We start from the raw sequence: 16773 nt of genomic DNA, 5'->3' as shown, positions 1-16773 counted from the left end.
CTGCACTCCCTGGCCACAGCAGAGAGCTGGCCTGGAAGAGGGGCAACCGGGACAGAATCCAGCGCCCTGACCGGGACTAGAACCCCGTGTGCCGGCACTGCAAGGTGGAGGATTAGCCTAGTGAGCCGCGGCGCCGGCCTCTCTTTTCTTAAAATCTTTTTTTTTTTTTTTTTTTTTTTTAATTTGAAAGGCAGAGTTGCAGAGGCAGAGAAGGTCTCCCATCCACTGGTTCACTCCCCAACTGGCCGCAATGGCAGGAGCTTCTTCTAGGTCTCCTGTACGGGTGCAGGGGCCCAAGGACTTGGGCCATCTGCTGCTGCTTTCCCAGGCCACAGCAGAGAGCTGGATTAGAAGTGGAGCAGCCGGGACTAGAACCAGCGTCCATATGGGAAGCTGGCACTGTAAGTGGCGGCTTTTCCCACTATGGCACAACGCCGGCTCCAATTTCTGTCTTACCATTCATCGTAAGAATGTTCAGGGACCAGCACTGTGGTGCAGTGGGCCAAGCCACTGCCTGCAATGTCAGCATCCCATATCGGATCACCAGTTCAAGTCCCAGCTGCTACACTTCCCACCCCGCTCCCTGCTGATGCACCTAGGAGAGCCTGGGACCCTGCTCAGATGAAGTTCTGGTCTCCTGGCTTGGGCCTGATCCAGCCCTGGGTGTTGCGGCCATTTGGGGAGTGAACCAGTAGATGGAAGATCTCCCTTTGTCTCTCCCTCTCTCTGCCACTCTGCCTTTAAATAAACAACATGAGTCTTTAAAAAACTGGATTGGATGTTTAGCCCGTGTCCCGCATCGGAGTACCTGGGTTCAAGTCCCAGACTGGCCCCTGACCCCAGCTCTCCTGATGCAGATCCTAGGAGGCAGTGGTGCTCACCCAAGTGACTGGGTTCCTGCACACGTGTGGGGGACCCGGATCGTGCCCGCCTCCTGGCTCCAGCCCCAGGCCAACCCCAGCCACTGTGGGCCTTTAGGAAGTGAATCAGCGGATGTGAACTCTTGTTTTCTCTACTTCTTGGAAAAAAATAAAATTCAACTTTCTTTGGTCCTCTCTTCCAAGGTGACAAGAAAGAAGGAGGATGGCGGTGCCCGGGAGGCTGTGGCTGTGTGCGGCCTGCTGGCTGCCTGAGTGTCCCATGCGTGTCCAAGGACAAGGCCAGAATGGAGGCCACGCTGCCAGGGACACTCTGGAAGTGAGCGTTCATGCCTGTGCACCCGCCACACCGTGCTCCGTGCAGCTCCGTGGTCGAGTGCGCGGTGCCATTCACGGCAAGGCATCGGGATGGCACCTCTGAAAGCCGCAGGAGCAGACCTGCTTGAGAGCTGGGGCTGCCCCACAACTCCCTCCCTGTTCCGGGAAGGAGCTGCGTCCACGAGGCAGCAGAAGAGCTATTCCCTGGAAAACCAAGCAGGCCAACACTTAAAGGGCACGGGCCAGCACTGCCCGGAGGCCACAGGGCGGCGGGGGCAGCTCGGCACCGTGTCTTCTCCCACCCAGTGGAGGGTTTCCTCCTTTCACCCACGGGGGTTTGGGGTTCTATCCTGGCTCCCGGGAGTACAACGCAAAGGCTCCGAGCCAGGTTTCAACCCTGCGTAGGCGGCTGGCTGTTTAAGCTGGAGATGAACTGGTTTGCAGTGTCAGGTCGGGCCTGTGGCAACAGGGACATCTTGGGTCAGACCCCTCGGGTTCCCCATGGAACTTCCAGGGTCACGTGTTCCTTCTCTGGGCCCTTGGCCACTTTCAGTGACCTCTGGGGCCCCTTCCAAGGCCTCTAACCAGGAACCAGGGGCTTCCGGTTCCCACACTGTGCTTCCTGCCACTGTGGCCGGGGCCCCATGCAGGGCAGAGGGAGACAGCAGGAGCGCCGCCCCTGTGTTCCTGGGGCCATGGGTGGTGGCAGGGTCCCCTAGGTCTCTGGTGCCTGCTCGGCTGACATCCATGAGGAGGGGGCTTCCCCCAAGCTGACCTCCTCCCTGCTGCTGGTGTGGCGTCTCCTGGGGCATTTCTGACCACAGCAGGTGCCCTCCCTGGGCTCCAGGCAGTGAGGAGGAGGTAACTCGCCTGTCTCATCTCTCTGCTGCCCCTGCTCAGCCCCAGGCTCCCTGCATCGTGCAGGGTGGATGTGTGGCCTGTGGGGGACGGTCCCCCACCCTCCCGAGACGTCTGGACCCACGGCCCGTTCCCTTGCTCACTCTCAGGGCCTCGCTGACACCCGCATGCCTCACATTCCACTGGACAGGGGCCCAGGGCAGAACTCTGCTTGAACAGCAAACTCGTCCAACGATCAGAGAGGCGTCGGGCTGGAGCCACGGCTCAGAGACCCGGCCTTGCCCCGCCCCGCCCCGCCGACCCCGCTCTGGGCTCCTCTTGCCTTCTCCATGCCCTGCTCTGTCGAAGCAAGGCGCCGGGGCTCCCCAGTGTGGCTCCTGCTGCACACGGCCTGGGCCCAGTGGCCCCCACCCGGGCGCCGGCTTCTCCTGCCTCAGCACAGCAGTGACGTGGCCAACCACAGGCCACACTGGGCTCCTCGGGGCTCATCCTGGCTGAGCCTTGCATTCTGCTCTTCCCACTGCCCCTCCCCTACATGCCCATCCCGCGGGGCCGCTTCTACGCCAGACCTGCCAGCCGCCAGCTCTGCCCCACTGCCAAGGAGCTATGTGTCTGGGGAGTCGATTCCAGCCGTGACCAAGGGACAAAACGCCAGTTCTCCCAGCCCTGCCTGTTGGTGCTCCTGTGCCAGCGTGGGGGTCCCCAGGTAGCAGCCCTCCCCTGGGGGCTTACACGCTCCTGCCTAAGTCTGCCCCACCCCTCCTGTTTTCACAAGCTGGCTGGGGTGTGGCAGGTGGGGCTCCCACTGAGCTGTCTGGCGACTGGGACCAGTGACTGACTCCTGTGCCCAGGAGGTGGGGAACCCTGGGGGGCCGAGTCTGGGGTGACTTTGAAGGTGGGGGGAAGGCAGCTCAGGCAAGGGCTGGGGAGGGGAGCGAGGCAAATGAGCACCAGCTGACTCCTGCCGCGGCTGCAGCAGAGGGCGGGGCGAGGAGGCGTGTGTGCGCGCACCCCTAACACACGTGCTGCAGCTGCAGCCTGTGTGCTGACATGTGCATGTGGGCTGTGACCACACAGACCTACACGTGTGCACACGTGGCCTCCACACCGACCAGGTGGTGCCTGACTCAGGCTTGTCCAGGGGTTAGGACTGAAAGGAGCTGTGCTGGCTTCTGCGCCTCTGCCAAGTGGGGAGGGCCGAGGGGGCCCCGAGGAGTCCTGACCTCGTGAAGCCTCCCCTGGGCGCCCCACCCCCAGGCCTGACTTCTGTCCAGCCCTGCCCCGCAGCCCCACCCAGCCCGAGCTCTGCTATGGGCCGGTTAGGGTTAGGGACGCCTCTGGAGCCCAGGCTGGGCTATTTTCAGATCAGCTCTTAGGCCTGCCCCCACCCAGCGGCCCTGCTACTGGCCACCTGCTGCCGCCTGTCCCTTCTGGAATGCTGATTGGCAGTTGGCTGGGGTGGGGGCTGGGGCTGGACCGTTATAAGTGGGAGGTGCTGGCCAGGTGCTGTCCTGGTCCACAGCCCCCATCTCTGCTGCCACCATGGCCACCCACCGCCTGGTGATGGTCCGCCACGGGGAGAGCACCTGGAACCAGGAGAACCGGTTCTGCGGCTGGTTCGATGCAGAGCTGAGCGAGAAGGGGGCCGAGGAGGCCAAGCGGGGGGCGGTTGCCATCAAGGACGCCAAGATGGAGTTTGACATCTGCTACACGTCAGTGCTGAAGCGGGCCATCCGCACCCTCTGGACTATCCTGGACGGCACGGACCAGATGTGGCTGCCCGTGGTGCGCACCTGGCGCCTCAACGAGCGGCACTACGGGGGCCTCACCGGCCTCAACAAGGCCGAGACGGCGGCCAAGCACGGGGAGGAGCAGGTCAAGATCTGGCGCCGCTCCTTCGACATCCCGCCGCCCCCCATGGACGAGAAGCACCCCTACTACACCTCCATCAGCAAGGTGAGCCCTGGGAGGCTGGGCGCAGAGCTGGGTGGGGCCGGGGGTCCAGGGAGGGAACAGCCGTGTCCCCTGCCCTCCAGGAGCGGCGGTACGCGGGGCTGAAGCCGGGCGAGCTGCCCACCTGCGAGAGCCTCAAGGACACCATCGCCCGGGCCCTGCCCTTCTGGAACGAGGAGATCGCCCCGCAGATCAAGGCCGGCAAGCGCGTGCTCATCGCCGCGCACGGCAACAGCCTGCGTGGCATCGTCAAACACCTGGAAGGTGAGGCCGCTCCCCGGGGCGGGGCGGGGCTGGTGCTGAGTTCCCGCCACACAGGGGTTTCAGACAACTGGGTGGGGGGGCTCACGAGAGAACTGTGACCTTCACTTTCTGTGGGTAACATTCTTAAGGCTGTGGCTGGAGAGCTGCCCAGCCCTGACCAGGCTGCTGCCCCTCCCCGAGCAGGGCCCACCAGGGGAGGGGCAGAGGCTTCAGGTGGCCTCCTGCCAAGGACACCCAGCCAGGCGGCCCCAGGCCCGGCCCCGCTCCCTGCTCCCTGTGCTCTCCAAGCAGAGCGCAGTCCCTCAAGTCCTCCCTGGTCCTCCCACCCTCCCTTCTGTGGGCCTCTCCCAGCAGGGTCAGGGAGACGGCGGCACAGCGACAGGGTGACCAGGCATCAGTGCGAGGGGTGTACGGCTCCCCAGGGAACACTCTGGACCCTCCCACCGGCAGAGGGTGGGGTGGCACCAGCAGCAAAGGTCGAGCTGCTATTCCCGGCGCCGGGGGCTGCGGGTTGGGTTTCTCCACCCAGCACGGCCGCTCCCCTGTGCCCGCTGCTCACGCACGCTCTGCCCAGGGAGTCGCACACTCAGAGCCCTCTAGAAAGCAGACTGCCTTTCCTGGCTCCTGGCTCCGGTCTGGCCAGCCCGGCAGGGCCTCCTCAGGTCTTGGCCCCTGGCAGAGGGGGTGAGGAGCAGGCCTGGGTTTTACCACTGGGCTATTTCTGTGGGCTGCTGGCCTAGCTTGGTCCCGCCTTGACCTTTAGGCGCAGTTCTGTGGGGTTGGTGCCAGGCAGTCTGGCTGCGTGGCCTAACAAGGCTCTGGTCTGCTGCATGGACAGGGTGGGCGCAAGGGGGCTCACAGATATTGTTCCCTGGTTCAGGGATGTCGGACCAGGCTATCATGGAGCTGAATCTGCCCACTGGGATCCCCATTGTCTACGAGCTGGACCAGGCGCTGAAGCCCACCAAGCCCATGAGGTTCCTGGGAGATGAGGAGACGGTGCGGAAGGCCATGGAGGCTGTGGCTGCCCAGGGCAAGGCCAAGTGAGGGTGGGCACTGGCAATAAAGGAGTGTCCTCCCCCTGCGGCCACGTGTGACGGGATCTTGGCCTGCCTAGTCAGTCCCTTAGCTGTGGGCAACCCTGGGAAATCAGGGGCAGCCCGTTACCAGGGGTGGAGCACTGTCAAGCCACGTAGCACCCAGGAAGCTGCACTCTTGCGCAAACCCCTAGGTGCCCCTCAAGAGCCACTGGGGGACACACCCTGGACTTGGGCTGCACTGGCCACAGCGGGGAGAGCAGCCCTCCGCCCCACCACGCCTGCCACGCCTCCCCTTGCAGGGCTGGCTCCCCGAGCCCCGGCTCCCAGGCACAGGCGTGCGCAAGGGGGCTCCCGAAGCAGGAACCCCCGGACTCCTGGAGCCTGCACAGCTGGGAGGTGAGGCTGGGAGGTGAGCCCGAAGCTGCCCTCGTTCCCCACACGCTCTGCCTTGGGGCAGACGCTGGCTCTCCCAGAGCCATGGACACAGACACGCAGGACTCCAGCTTGTCACATCGCGTTTATGCTCTCCTAGGTGGCTGACCACTGGTCCCAGAGGCCCGAGGGCGCAACACACACACACACACACACACACACACAAGCACACACCTGGGAGGCGCTTCCCCAGGGGGCACTCGGATCAGAGCTGGGAATCTGGATCAAACTGGTGATTCTGAGATCTGTTCTTCAGGCAGGGACAGGCTGGGAGAAAGCGCAGGCCAGCACGGCACTCGGGCAGCCAGAGTCGGCTGAGGCACGCACTGGGGTGGGCTGCAGGAAGTCTCCTCCCTGTCAGCGCCCCCACCATCCACTCTGACTTTGGTCACAGACTCAAGTTCACTGCTCCCAAGGGTCAACCGAAACGGCTACAGCCGCGTTCCCTTGGGACCCAGAGAAAGAAAAAAGGCAAAGGCGGCCCCCAGGGGCCCCAGCTCCCCCACGCTGCCGGGGGCTGGCCCCAGGCAGGACTCAGGGAGTCACCAGGTTATTGCTGCATCTGGGGTGACAGAGGGAGCCCCAGGGCCTGGTCCTCCTCGGGCCCCACCCGGCAGGAAGGAAGCCGCGTCTGGGTAGGGTGGGGGGACAGGCTCAGCCTCACTAAATGAGCTCCACGTAGTTGGCGGGGAACATGCCGAAGCGGCCGTCGGGCCCGTAGCCCCGCCACCAGCCTTCGTCGATCACCTCGATGCCTGTGATCAGGTTCTCGGGGTCAAAGGAGATCTCTGTGTCGTCCGCTGCAAAGAGGGCAGAGCCCGGGGCTGCGCTGGGGGCTCTGGACCCCGGGCCCTTGCTACCCCTCCCCTGAGCACAGGGGTCGTCGCTGCTGGCGGGCACAGCTCCCGCCAGGGCCCGGCATGGACCCCTGCACAGCCAGCGTCTCGGCCAGCCCTCCAGGCGCCGCAAGTACGCTGCCTGGGATCCCTGGGGATGGGCTGACGCTCCAGAGGGGATCCGCCCCAAGCCAGCCTCCCACTCCGTCTCCTCTTCCTGAGCCCCCTGTCCCCCAGCTGGGAGCCTTACCTGCCTGGTAGTCGTACAGGGCCCGGGCGCACAGCCCGTGCCCGCTGAGGTCCTGGCCCTGCACGTAGTGTTCAACAGGCTCAGAGCCAGCTCCTGGCTGCTGCATCTGCAGGGGGAGTGCGCACGATGCGGCCCCGCTCAGTCCCCGCCCTGCCCCGGGCGGCTCAGGTCAAGCCCCGCAGCGTGGCCATCAGCCCGAGGTACAGAGACAAAGGCCCAGCGGGACCCGCACGGGGCGCTGGCCCCCAACGGGTGCTTAGACCCTGCAGTGTGTGCGCCGTGGCAAACCCAGGCACCTGTGGCCCCTTCATGCCCCCCCCCCCCCGCAGGAACCTACCACTGGGGGCTCCTCATAGAGGACCTCTGGCTGCGGGGGTTCCTCATACACAGCCTCCTCTTCCGCCTGCACCAGGCTCGGGGGCGCGTGGGGTGCTGGCTCCTCCCGGAGCTCTGTGAAGGGACACAGCAGGCCTGACCCCTCTCCTGTGCCCACCCCGTGCACCCCATCAGCCCCCACGGGGCCCAGGCGCTGACGGAGGCCTTGCCTGCCGCCGGCTGTGAGGCCGCAGGGGCCGGCTGTCTGGTGAAGGGGCTCTCTGGCTGGGCGAGCTGCTTCTGCAGGAAGGGGCTCTTCAGCTTGCCTGCAAACCCCAGCAAACGCACGCGTCAGAAGCAGTCCCTGGTGTGTAGACACGCACGTATCACGCACCACACACAGCACACACACGCATGCACACACCACGCACACACACGCATGCACACACCACACACGCACGCACACACCACACGCATGCACACACCACGCGCACACACACAGCACACACAGCACACACACACATGCACACACCACACACATGCACACAGCACACGCACCACACACAGCACACACACACATGCACACACCACACACACACCACACACATGCACACAGCACACACACACACACCACACACATGCACACACACCACACGCACACACACATCACACAGCACACACAGCACACACACGCACCACACGCACACACACACCACACACATGCATGCACACACCACACACAACACACACATACACACACCATGCGCACACACACACAGCACACACAGCACACACACGCACATAGCACACACATCACACACACAGCACACACCACACACAGCACATACACACAGCACACACACGCACCACATGCACACACACATGCACACACGCACCACACGCACACACACCGCCCCTGCCACGTGCTTGAGGCGGGTCCAGGCCCAGGAGCTGGAGCTGAGCACGTGGCTGCTCACGAGGCCTCTTGTACACGTCACACACTCGGGGGGCCCGGAGGGAGGGCTCACCTGGCTGAGGGCTCGAGACAGAGGTGGTGGACATGGCCCTCTCCTTCTGCTTGAAGATGTCCCGCGGGTGGGTGGCTTGCTGACCAGCAGACTCCTGGTGGGGGAGACAAGCGACCCCGGCAGTGAGCATCAGCCAGGGTCTCCTCGTGCCCCCGCACCCCTTCCCGACGGCAGCCCCGCAAAGCTTGGGGGGTGTCAGAAGCCCAGGGCCTTCCGCAGTCCACGCTGAAGTGCCTGCCCTCGGCTTTCCTCTCCTCCACGCCCCTGCCGCCTCTGCGGGGCCTGGGAAGCCCAGGGCAGGGGCTGCGCGGGGTGCAGACCTGGGAGCTCCCGGGCCCTCTGCGGGGGCGTCCAGGCTCACCCACTCCTCTCTGCTCCTTGAGACCACTTCCTGCTGCTGCTCAGTTGTCCTGCCGGGAAGAGCCAGTGCGGGGAGCTGAGGCGCGGCGCAGGGCGACCTCGGCCCCCCTCGGGGACGGGGAGGGGTGAGGGCGGGGCTCACCTGGGGGTGCTGGTGGCCTGCTGCTGCTCCTGATAGTACTGCTCCCGGCGGGCGGCTTCCCGCAGCTCCCGCTCCCTGCGCTCCTGCTCCAGCCGCTGGCGCTCCTCCTCGGCCCGCCGCTTCTCCTCCAGCCGCCGGCTCTCCTCCTCCTTCTGCAGGGAGGCCCGCCTGCTCAGCCCTGCTCGGGCCGGCCCCGCGGAGGCAGGAGGGTGTGCCAGGGCCCGTCTCCAGCAGGCCCTCAGTCTGACCACCTGTCAGCGGTGCTTCCCCGAGGGGAACCGAGACACGGCAGCAGCACTCACCTCGGCTTGGGCCCAGAAGCTGTCCTTGCCAACCCTCTTGATCTCAGACACGGCGTTGGTCTTCTGGTACACGGAGCCCTGGGGGGCAGGGAGTGCGCTGGGACCTGGGCCTCGGAGTAGGCCCACCAGGCCGGAGAGAGGACAGCCAGCACCACTAGGCCCAAACACCAAGATGGCCGGAAAGAGGCCCAGCAAGCTGCCTGCCCCACAGCGCCCCTGCAGCCCCCAGGGACCTGGGCGGCTGCTCTGCCCCGCGAGTGACCGGCCCGGCAGTGCGCAGGGGCCAGCACAGATCCCAGGGCTGAGGACGTGGCTCTGGCTGTCAGCTCTGCCTGTCACAGGGCTAAGGTCCAGGAGTCTCCCCACCACTCACAAGTGTCCACTCTGGTTTTGGACTTTGTCCTGACACCACAGGAAGTTTCTCCGTGGTGGCTGCTACCAGGAGCCACGTGGGGTAGGGCACTGTGGCCCGAGGGGGTCTGTCTGTCAGAGCTTCCACCTTGACCCCCCAGAGCCGGCTCCAGGGCTGCAGGCCCACGGCAGGCAGGGTCAGTGCCCAGCAGGGCTTCGGAGTTTCCATCCACAGAAGCCAAGCGAGGCCTGGCCACCGGGACCCCCCCCCCAATAAAGGGTCCGGGCTGGGGGCAGCACTCACCACCGGGGCCTGGGGCCCCGCGTCCTGGAAGCGGCCACTTTCCTTGTGGAAGCTGTAGTTGGCCCCCGAGGCCTTGGCCACCTTCTGCATGATGCACTCGGGCTCCACGTCCTCCTCGGCCCGCGCGTTGATGGTCACGTGGGCACCCTGGGAGGAAGCAGCACTTGAGCGACAGGCGCCGTACGCGGAGGCGAGGGCGGGCCCAGCTCCTACAGGCCACTGCTGCACGTGGACGGAGGGGCCCATCTGGCCGCTGGGAACTAAGGCATGTGCTCCCCTGGAGGCTCAAACCCTGGGCACCTGTCCCGCTGTGTGGACGCGGGACAGTCCCTGCTGTTGCTCAGTGGCTGCCCAGGCACGCAAGGCCCGCCTTCCGTCAGCGGCAGCCAGCTGTGACGCCATCTGGAGACAAAGCGAGCCTGCTTCCCCCGAGAAGCCGGGCCTGTGCGTCAGTCACTGCTGCTCTAGACCAGCAGCCCGGCGTCCTCTCAGCTCCCGCGTGGGAACGGCAACTCTCAAGTGTTGGCAGAGCCAGAATCAAAGCCCCCATGTCTCCTTGCCAGCAACAAAGGCACACACAGTCACCTGCCAAGGAGCCACGGCCACTGACGCAAACGCTTTGAAATGTAAGCACGCGTGCACTCACTGCCGGGGAGAACCGTCTGGTCGCGGCCCATGGCCAGAGGAATGGCCGTAGTGCAGGCGCCCAGGGGCCTGGGGGCGCCCCCTGGGAGGCCTGCTACAGAGCAGCCGGCCGGGCACGGCCCTCACCTTCAGGAAGTTGGCCATGGTGCTGACGTGGTTGGCGCACACTCCCTTCCGCACGTCGTTCACGCCCTCGCCTGTCTGTAACACAAGCACGCCCGGCATGACCAGGGTACCCCAAAGCCCTCGCCCCCGGGGCCCAGCAGCTCCCGTGTCCCAGCAAAGAGAACATCGCAACCCTGAAGCAGGAGCCAGTCTCTGGAACACGTCTCACAGATGAGACGTCTCTGCCCCCACCGCAGGGTTTGCTCCTGTCCCCACCAGGGCACTCTGCTCTGCAGGAGCCTGCCTGTGCCCCCAGGCTCCCGCGCACGCCCTGGCCCTCCGCGCCCACAGCGGCCACCCCGAGGGGACAGCGAGGGCTCCGTGACTGTTGGCCTGCCTGTGCCCCCAGGCTCCTGCGCACGCCCTGGCCCTCCGCGCCCACAGCGCCCACCCCGAGGGGACAGCAAGGGCTCCGTGACTGTTGACCTGTCTATGCCCCCAGGCTCCCGTGCACGCCCTGGCCCTCTGCGCCCACCCCGAGGGGACAGCGAGGGCTCCGTGACTGTTGGCCTGTCTGTGCCCCCAGGCTCCCGCGCACGCCCTGGCCCTCCGCGCCCACAGCGGCCACCCTGAAGGGACGGCGAGGGCTCCGTGACTGTTGACCTGTCTGTGCCCCCAGGCTCCCGCGCACGCCCTGGCCCTCCGTGCCCACAGTGGCCACCCTGAAGGGACAGCGAGGGCTCCGTGACTGTTGGCCCGCTGCCTGGGCTCTGCGTGCAGGAACCGGAGCGGACGGCCGGCTGTCCCGCTGCCCCAGGCCGCGCCCCGCGGCACCATGCGCCCGAGGGCGGCGCAGCAGAGGAGCCGGGCTTTCTGACCGCACGTACCCAGTTGATGAGGACGAACTTGGGCAGGCCGGAGTTGGGGTCCTTGACTCGGCAGAAGGCGTACATCACCTTCCCGCTGTTGAACTCCTCCACAAGCTCCTCCAGGCCGCCCTCTGCAGGCCACAGGACCGTTAGCCCCCGTCCGCCCCGCCTGCCCAGCGCAGGGAGCCCCGCCTCTGCACCAGGGCTTCCCACTCCTACGGCCCCCAGGCTGACGGACAGGGAGAGCTGGGTGGGGCGGGGGCGGCCGGGTCTCTGCCGAGCACCTGCAGTGACTTCTCGCCCACCCTCGGTTACAGACCACGCCTCTAGGCCCACAGTAATTCCGGAAATACTGCAGACCGGCAGCAGACTCCCCGATGGAGGCGCTCCTCGTCACGGTCACTGGTGCTGGACCCCCACGGAGAGCCCAGGAGAGCAGGGCTGCGGGGTCACCCATGTGACTGCCAGACCCCAGGGCCTCAGAGACTCCGAGGAAGGGGCTGGAGGGCAGGGACCTAAACCATTCTCCCCAGTACTGAGCCCCGGCTCCAGAACGCCCCAGGCTGTGAGGAGGAGCAGGTACGGCAGCTCCAGGAGCCGCAGGAACACGAGGCGGGCAACCTGCTCGGACAGCACAGCCTGTCCACGTCCGGCAGACACTAGCACTCAGCAGCAGGCCTTCTGCAAAGGGGACCCACCCAGGAGACCTGCGTGTAAGAGGAGTGGGCCCCCTCTCCACACCGCGCACGTGGCCAAGTGCAGCACGCGCTCCTGACACTCCATGAACCGCTCGGGTGAGCGTGCCGGGGGTGCAGGGGACCAGCCGGGGCTGCCGTGCGTGCCCCTCCATCCCCACCCGGCGTGGCCAGAGTCTCCTGCAGAGACTGGGCCCCCCGGCAGCGATGCTGCCACTCCTGGCGCGCCTGCCCACAGCTGGGCCAGGACACAGGTGGAGGAGGGCTGTGGCCTCCACCCCACCAGCTATGGGGCTGGCGCCCTGGACACAGGCTGCCTGTGAGCTGGAGAGCAGGTGGCTCCCCGGGCTCTTCCCTAGAGACCCAGAGAACCACGCCGCCCCGGGCCCCAGGTAAAGGAGCCCACAGGGGAATATTGCCACTCACTCACATCTGAAACCCCAGGCTGCCCAGAGTGGCCAGAGGGCACTGGGCCCGCTCACGCAGTGGACTGAGGTGCTGGGGGCTTTGGCCCCTGGTCCCGCCTGGTGCTAGCCCACGTCGGGCAGGCAGAAGGTCAGGGAACTCTCAACAGAGCTGCCGTGGGGGAGGGTCTACAGGAAGCAGGAAGGGGCCTGCTCCCCGCCCTCAGTGCAGGGACGTCCGTGTGCCCGGTCCCCTTCTTCCCGCTGTGGTGCCCGAGGTGCAGTCAGGGTGGACTGGGCCGGCCACAGCCATCTCCCCTTTGCACACCTCCCCCAGGGAGCCGCTGGAGGCCACACTCACCGCCTGTGCCAGCCACACGGATGTCATTGCTGTTGCCTTCATAGGTGAAGAGCGCCCTGAAAAAAACACACGCGGGCTCTGTCCAACCTCACCACACCGCACCCTCCTGCTCCACCCAGAGCAGCCTGGCCTCCCGGAGCAGCCCTGGCAGGCACGGGCCCTGCCCACCCCGCTGCGGCCTGCCAGGCAGGTTTTCAGCAGGCCACAGTGCAGCCAGCCCTCTCAGCTGACGTGCATGGGGCGTGCCAAGGGACAGAGCCATGCAGACAGGGGGCACAGCTCGGCTCCGAGGACAACATACGCTGGGGTCTCTGACTCCCACACACTCACAGGCAGGACGCTCAGCTGGCTGTGAGATACACAGGTGTGAAAAGACAAGACATGCACCCATTCCCGAACCTGAAAGGCACCGGCAGGGAGTGACGCAGGGACAGGCGACAAGCAAGCCAGGGGAGAGCCAACCACTCCAAGATCTGGGGCAGGGGGCAGGAGACAGACCCGCGGCTGTTCCCTACGCCACGCTGCCCAGCCCAGTGCTGCCTGCTGGACAGCACCCCCCTCCGCGGAGCCTCTGGGTCACTTTCTGTGTGACTCCCAGTCCGCCGTTCGTCAGGGCACCCACCGTGCACAGCAACCAGGCACCAGGCCGAGGGTAGAGGCAGGGCCGCCCCACCCCTCCTAGGAGACTTAAAGGTGGCAAGAAAACGCAGAGCTTCCCAGCCCAGGGCCCCTTTGTGCCTAAAGCCAGCCAGGGAGCGGGAGCCACCTCCGTGGAGCAGAGACCTGAGCCTGGGGAGGGGCAGAGACCGGAGGACAAGGAGGGGCTGGCGGCAGGCTGAGGGGACGGCAAAGCGAGGGCGCGGAAGAGGAACCGGCCTGACAGTTTGAGGAAGGGCAGCGGCGAGCAGGTGCGGCCACGTCGTGGGAGCGTGACGGGCGCAGGAACTGGGCCACTCAGGGCAGCCGGGGGGCGGCGCGGGCCTCGCTCCGCGTGCAACAGGAAGCCACTGCCAAGCTAGCGCTAGGGAAGTGACACGCTCACGGTGCTCTCAGCTAGCAGGCGGGCACGGGCCGCACAGGGCCGCGACAGGGTGGCGGGCCAGGGGCTCATGCCACAGTGCAGGCTCAGCACCCTCGGGGGGGGGGGGACGGCGCAGTGGGCGGGGGTCAGTGCCAGACCCGGGGGGCAGGAGACAGCGCTGGTAAGAAGGCCCAGGTGAGAGCAGCCGGCTGAGCTGCTGGGCGTCTCTCACACTCAATACACACACACACACCCTGTGCAGGGCGTCTCTCTCACACACACACACACACACACACACCCTGTGCAGGGCGTCTCTCTCTCTCTCTCTCTCACACACACACACACACACACACCCCGTGCAGGGCGTCTCTCTCTCTCTCACACACACACACACCCGGTGCAGGGCATCTCACACACACACACACACACACACCCGGTGCAGGGTGTCTCACACACACACACACACACACACACACCCGGTGCAGGGCGTCTCACACACACACACACACACACCCCGTGCAGGGCGTCTCACACACACATACACACACACACACACCCCGTGCAGGGCGTCTCACACACACACACACACACCCGTGCAGGGCATCTCTCACACTCACACACACACACACACACACACACACACACAGCAGACGCTTCCCGGGAGGGCGGGGGTCGGAGATCAACGGGGACCGCCCAGGGAGTCAGTGCGGGTTAAACAGGCGACCAAGAGCCAACCCAGCCCCGGGCAAGGATCCTTCTGGGAACCAAAGCAGGGGCTCCAAGCGCAGACCCTTCCAGCGGGTCTGAGGCCACGGGCGGGGGTCCGAGAGCGCCCCGAGGAGCACAGGCGCGAGGCGGGGCTGGAGGCGACATCCACACGCTCGCCTACGAAAAACCCAGACTCGCGGGGGAATTTCCTGCGGGACGAGCCAGCAGAGGAGGCCGGTGCGATGTCTCCCGAGTGGACGGCGTCCACCCAGCGCTCACAACGGGGCAGGTCTCAGGCATCAGACCCGGGCTCCCGGGCCGTGCGGCCTCGCCCGGGGCAGGCGCCGACCGCCAGCCCCCGGAGCCCACCTCGACTCATCTGCACAGGGCTCAGGCTCGGAGACGCACGTTCCTGGAGCGCCAGGCCCCGAGCCCGACCTCGCCGGCCGCCAGACCCCAGAGGCAGCGGGGCGGGAGCCCGGGCGTGGCTTCCGCCTTCCCACGGAAGGCTGCGGGCGACCCCTTCCCCAGGGCAGTTCCGGGCCGGGAAGAGCCCGGCAGCCCGGCAGGCACGGCCAAGCCGAGAACCCAGCACCGGAGCCCGGGCCGAGCCAGTGCAGCTGCGCCCCGACTCCCCCGACGGCGCCCGCTCCCGCCTCAGACCGACCCGCCCGGCCCGCCTCGTCGCCCACCAGTCGGTCGGAGACTTCTCCGTGACCACCCGCACGTAGGCCTCCTGCAGCGCAGGCCCGTTCCGGCTCAGGTTCGCCGCCATGTCCCGCCCGCGGTCCCCGCACCGCCACCACCGCCGCCGCCGCCGCCGCCGCCGGCCCGGCCTCCCCGGACTGCCCGAAGCCCGGCCTCCGCCAGCCGGAAGCCCCGCCCCGCCGGCCGGAAGCCCCGCCCCGCCGGCCGGAAGCGGAAGCGGGGCGGGACTCGGCGCCGGGAAGGCGGGCCGGGCGTGGAGGCCTGGCGGACTCGGGTGGCCGGGGAGAGCGGGGCAGGGAGCTGCTGCTCCCGCAGAGCACGTCCCGGCCGCAGTGGACGCGCGGGTCCGCGGGTGGCCGGAGCCGGTGTGGACCTCGAGAGAGAGCTGCCGTGTGGACGAAGCGTGCACGCGAGGGCGCGAGTGACTGGCAGGTGCTGACCGCACCGCCCTCGCGCTCCCCTGCGCCTTCTCTAGTGTGGTCGGCGAGAGTCGGCCCTGGGCGTCTCCCCACGTCTGGGGGTCTCTGCGCGCCGAGGGCAGCTCCCGGCTTCCCTCCCAGCCTCCTCCGCCTCCGTAAAATGAAGGCCCACGGACCCCAGGGTCTCCGGAGAGTTGTGCCCGGTGTCGTTACGTCAATGGTGTGGAGAGGGTTGCGTCATTGGGGGAGCCCCCACGTTGAATCCCGGCGGCGCGTGGTGCGGGCCGGTGGGCGGGAGCGAGAGGCCGAGCCGTCCTCCGACCAGGAGCCGGCCCTGCTTCCCCGCCGGCCACGCCTGCCCGGAAGGCGTCACCTCCCCCCGGCGGGACCCCGGGCCCCGTCCCACGCCGCGGCCCCCGTGTCTGGCCGCTCAGCTTCCCCAGCTCCTTTTTTCCTGGAAGCTTCAGTACCAGCGCTTCTGCCCTCAGACCAGTCCCTCCTCGTTCTGGGCCAGTTCCGCCTCAGCCTCCCGGGGCCCGCGTGGCCTTCCTCTGGGGGTGCTCCCCGTCAGCACCTTCCAGCCGGCAGTTTATCCACACGGACGCCTCGGCTCTCGGGGGCACTTTTGCCATTTCCGTCAACCTAGGGAGAACCCACGCAGCCCTCCCACCTGCCCCTGCTCCTGTGTTTGCCCCCGATGCCCACCGGGCAGCCCTGCCGGGCGCGGCGTTCCGTCGGCTGTGCAGGCCTCTGTTCTGCAGTTGGACCGGCTCCGTGTGGTGACCGGGCTCATTCCTACCAGTAGGGAGAGGCAGGGTCCCAGGTGGGATCCCAGTCCCTGTGTAGGCACGTGGGGGCCATCTCAGCTGGACGGGCCAGGGAAGGCCTCCCTGGGAGGAGCCCTGGTGCAGACTGAGGGGGCGGAGCCACAGGAAGCTCTGGGAGGAAGCCAGCTGGGGGCTGGGTTTCAGGATGGGGTACAGAGGAGGGCAGGAGGGCTGTGGGTTTCATTCGGGGTGCAGGGAACTCCTCGGTGGGCTCCAGAGGAGGTGAGCAGCCGTGAGCGGACCACCTCCACCCTGTGCCCCTCACTGCTGTTTATGAGGTGGGGGCTGGGAAGGAAGGAGGCAGCTTTGCAGCCGCGCGCTAGCTCTGGTTTTGTTTTAAATGCAGTCTGTCGACAGGGAAAGCAGGTGGTGGGGATGAG

The 16773-nt window shown here is 66.7% G+C and overlaps 2 protein-coding genes across 4 annotated transcripts; one reads left to right on the top strand and one right to left on the bottom strand.

The window, feature by feature from the left end:
• The first annotated feature begins 2641 nt into the window (after positions 1 to 2641).
• Positions 2642 to 5357, top strand: PGAM2 (phosphoglycerate mutase 2). Its single transcript, XM_002713845.5, has 3 exons — positions 2642 to 4010; positions 4091 to 4271; positions 5152 to 5357. Exons 1-3 carry the CDS (start codon positions 3597 to 3599, stop codon positions 5316 to 5318), a joined length of 762 nt encoding a protein of 253 aa, XP_002713891.1. The 5' UTR covers positions 2642 to 3596; the 3' UTR covers positions 5319 to 5357.
• Positions 5358 to 5809: 452 nt separating this feature from the next.
• DBNL (drebrin like) lies at positions 5810 to 16294 on the bottom strand. Of its 3 annotated transcripts, none has more exons than XM_051853029.2 (13): positions 16272 to 16294; positions 12711 to 12766; positions 11269 to 11381; positions 10403 to 10477; positions 9632 to 9778; positions 8977 to 9054; positions 8675 to 8826; positions 8534 to 8582; positions 8173 to 8266; positions 7375 to 7470; positions 7167 to 7279; positions 6830 to 6935; positions 5810 to 6543 (listed from the first exon to the last, which is right to left on the bottom strand). In XM_051853029.2, the coding sequence occupies exons 3-13, from the start codon at positions 11332 to 11334 to the stop codon at positions 6407 to 6409; spliced, it is 1113 nt and encodes a 370-aa protein (XP_051708989.2). In that variant the 5' UTR covers positions 11335 to 11381; positions 12711 to 12766; positions 16272 to 16294; the 3' UTR covers positions 5810 to 6406. The 3 variants fall into 3 exon arrangements, with proteins under 3 accessions (XP_051708989.2, XP_069915972.1, XP_051708988.2); XM_070059871.1 differs by lacking the exon at positions 16272 to 16294 and adding an exon at positions 15743 to 15873; XM_051853028.2 differs by lacking the exon at positions 16272 to 16294 and adding an exon at positions 15132 to 15290.
• Between the last annotated feature and the right edge of the window lie 479 nt (positions 16295 to 16773).

This window comes from Oryctolagus cuniculus, chromosome 16, assembly GCF_964237555.1.
Source record: "Oryctolagus cuniculus chromosome 16, mOryCun1.1, whole genome shotgun sequence".
Lineage (NCBI taxonomy): Eukaryota > Metazoa > Chordata > Mammalia > Lagomorpha > Leporidae > Oryctolagus > Oryctolagus cuniculus.
The sequence above is the reverse complement of the archived record's forward strand: the minus strand, read 5'-3'. Positions and strand labels throughout refer to the sequence as shown.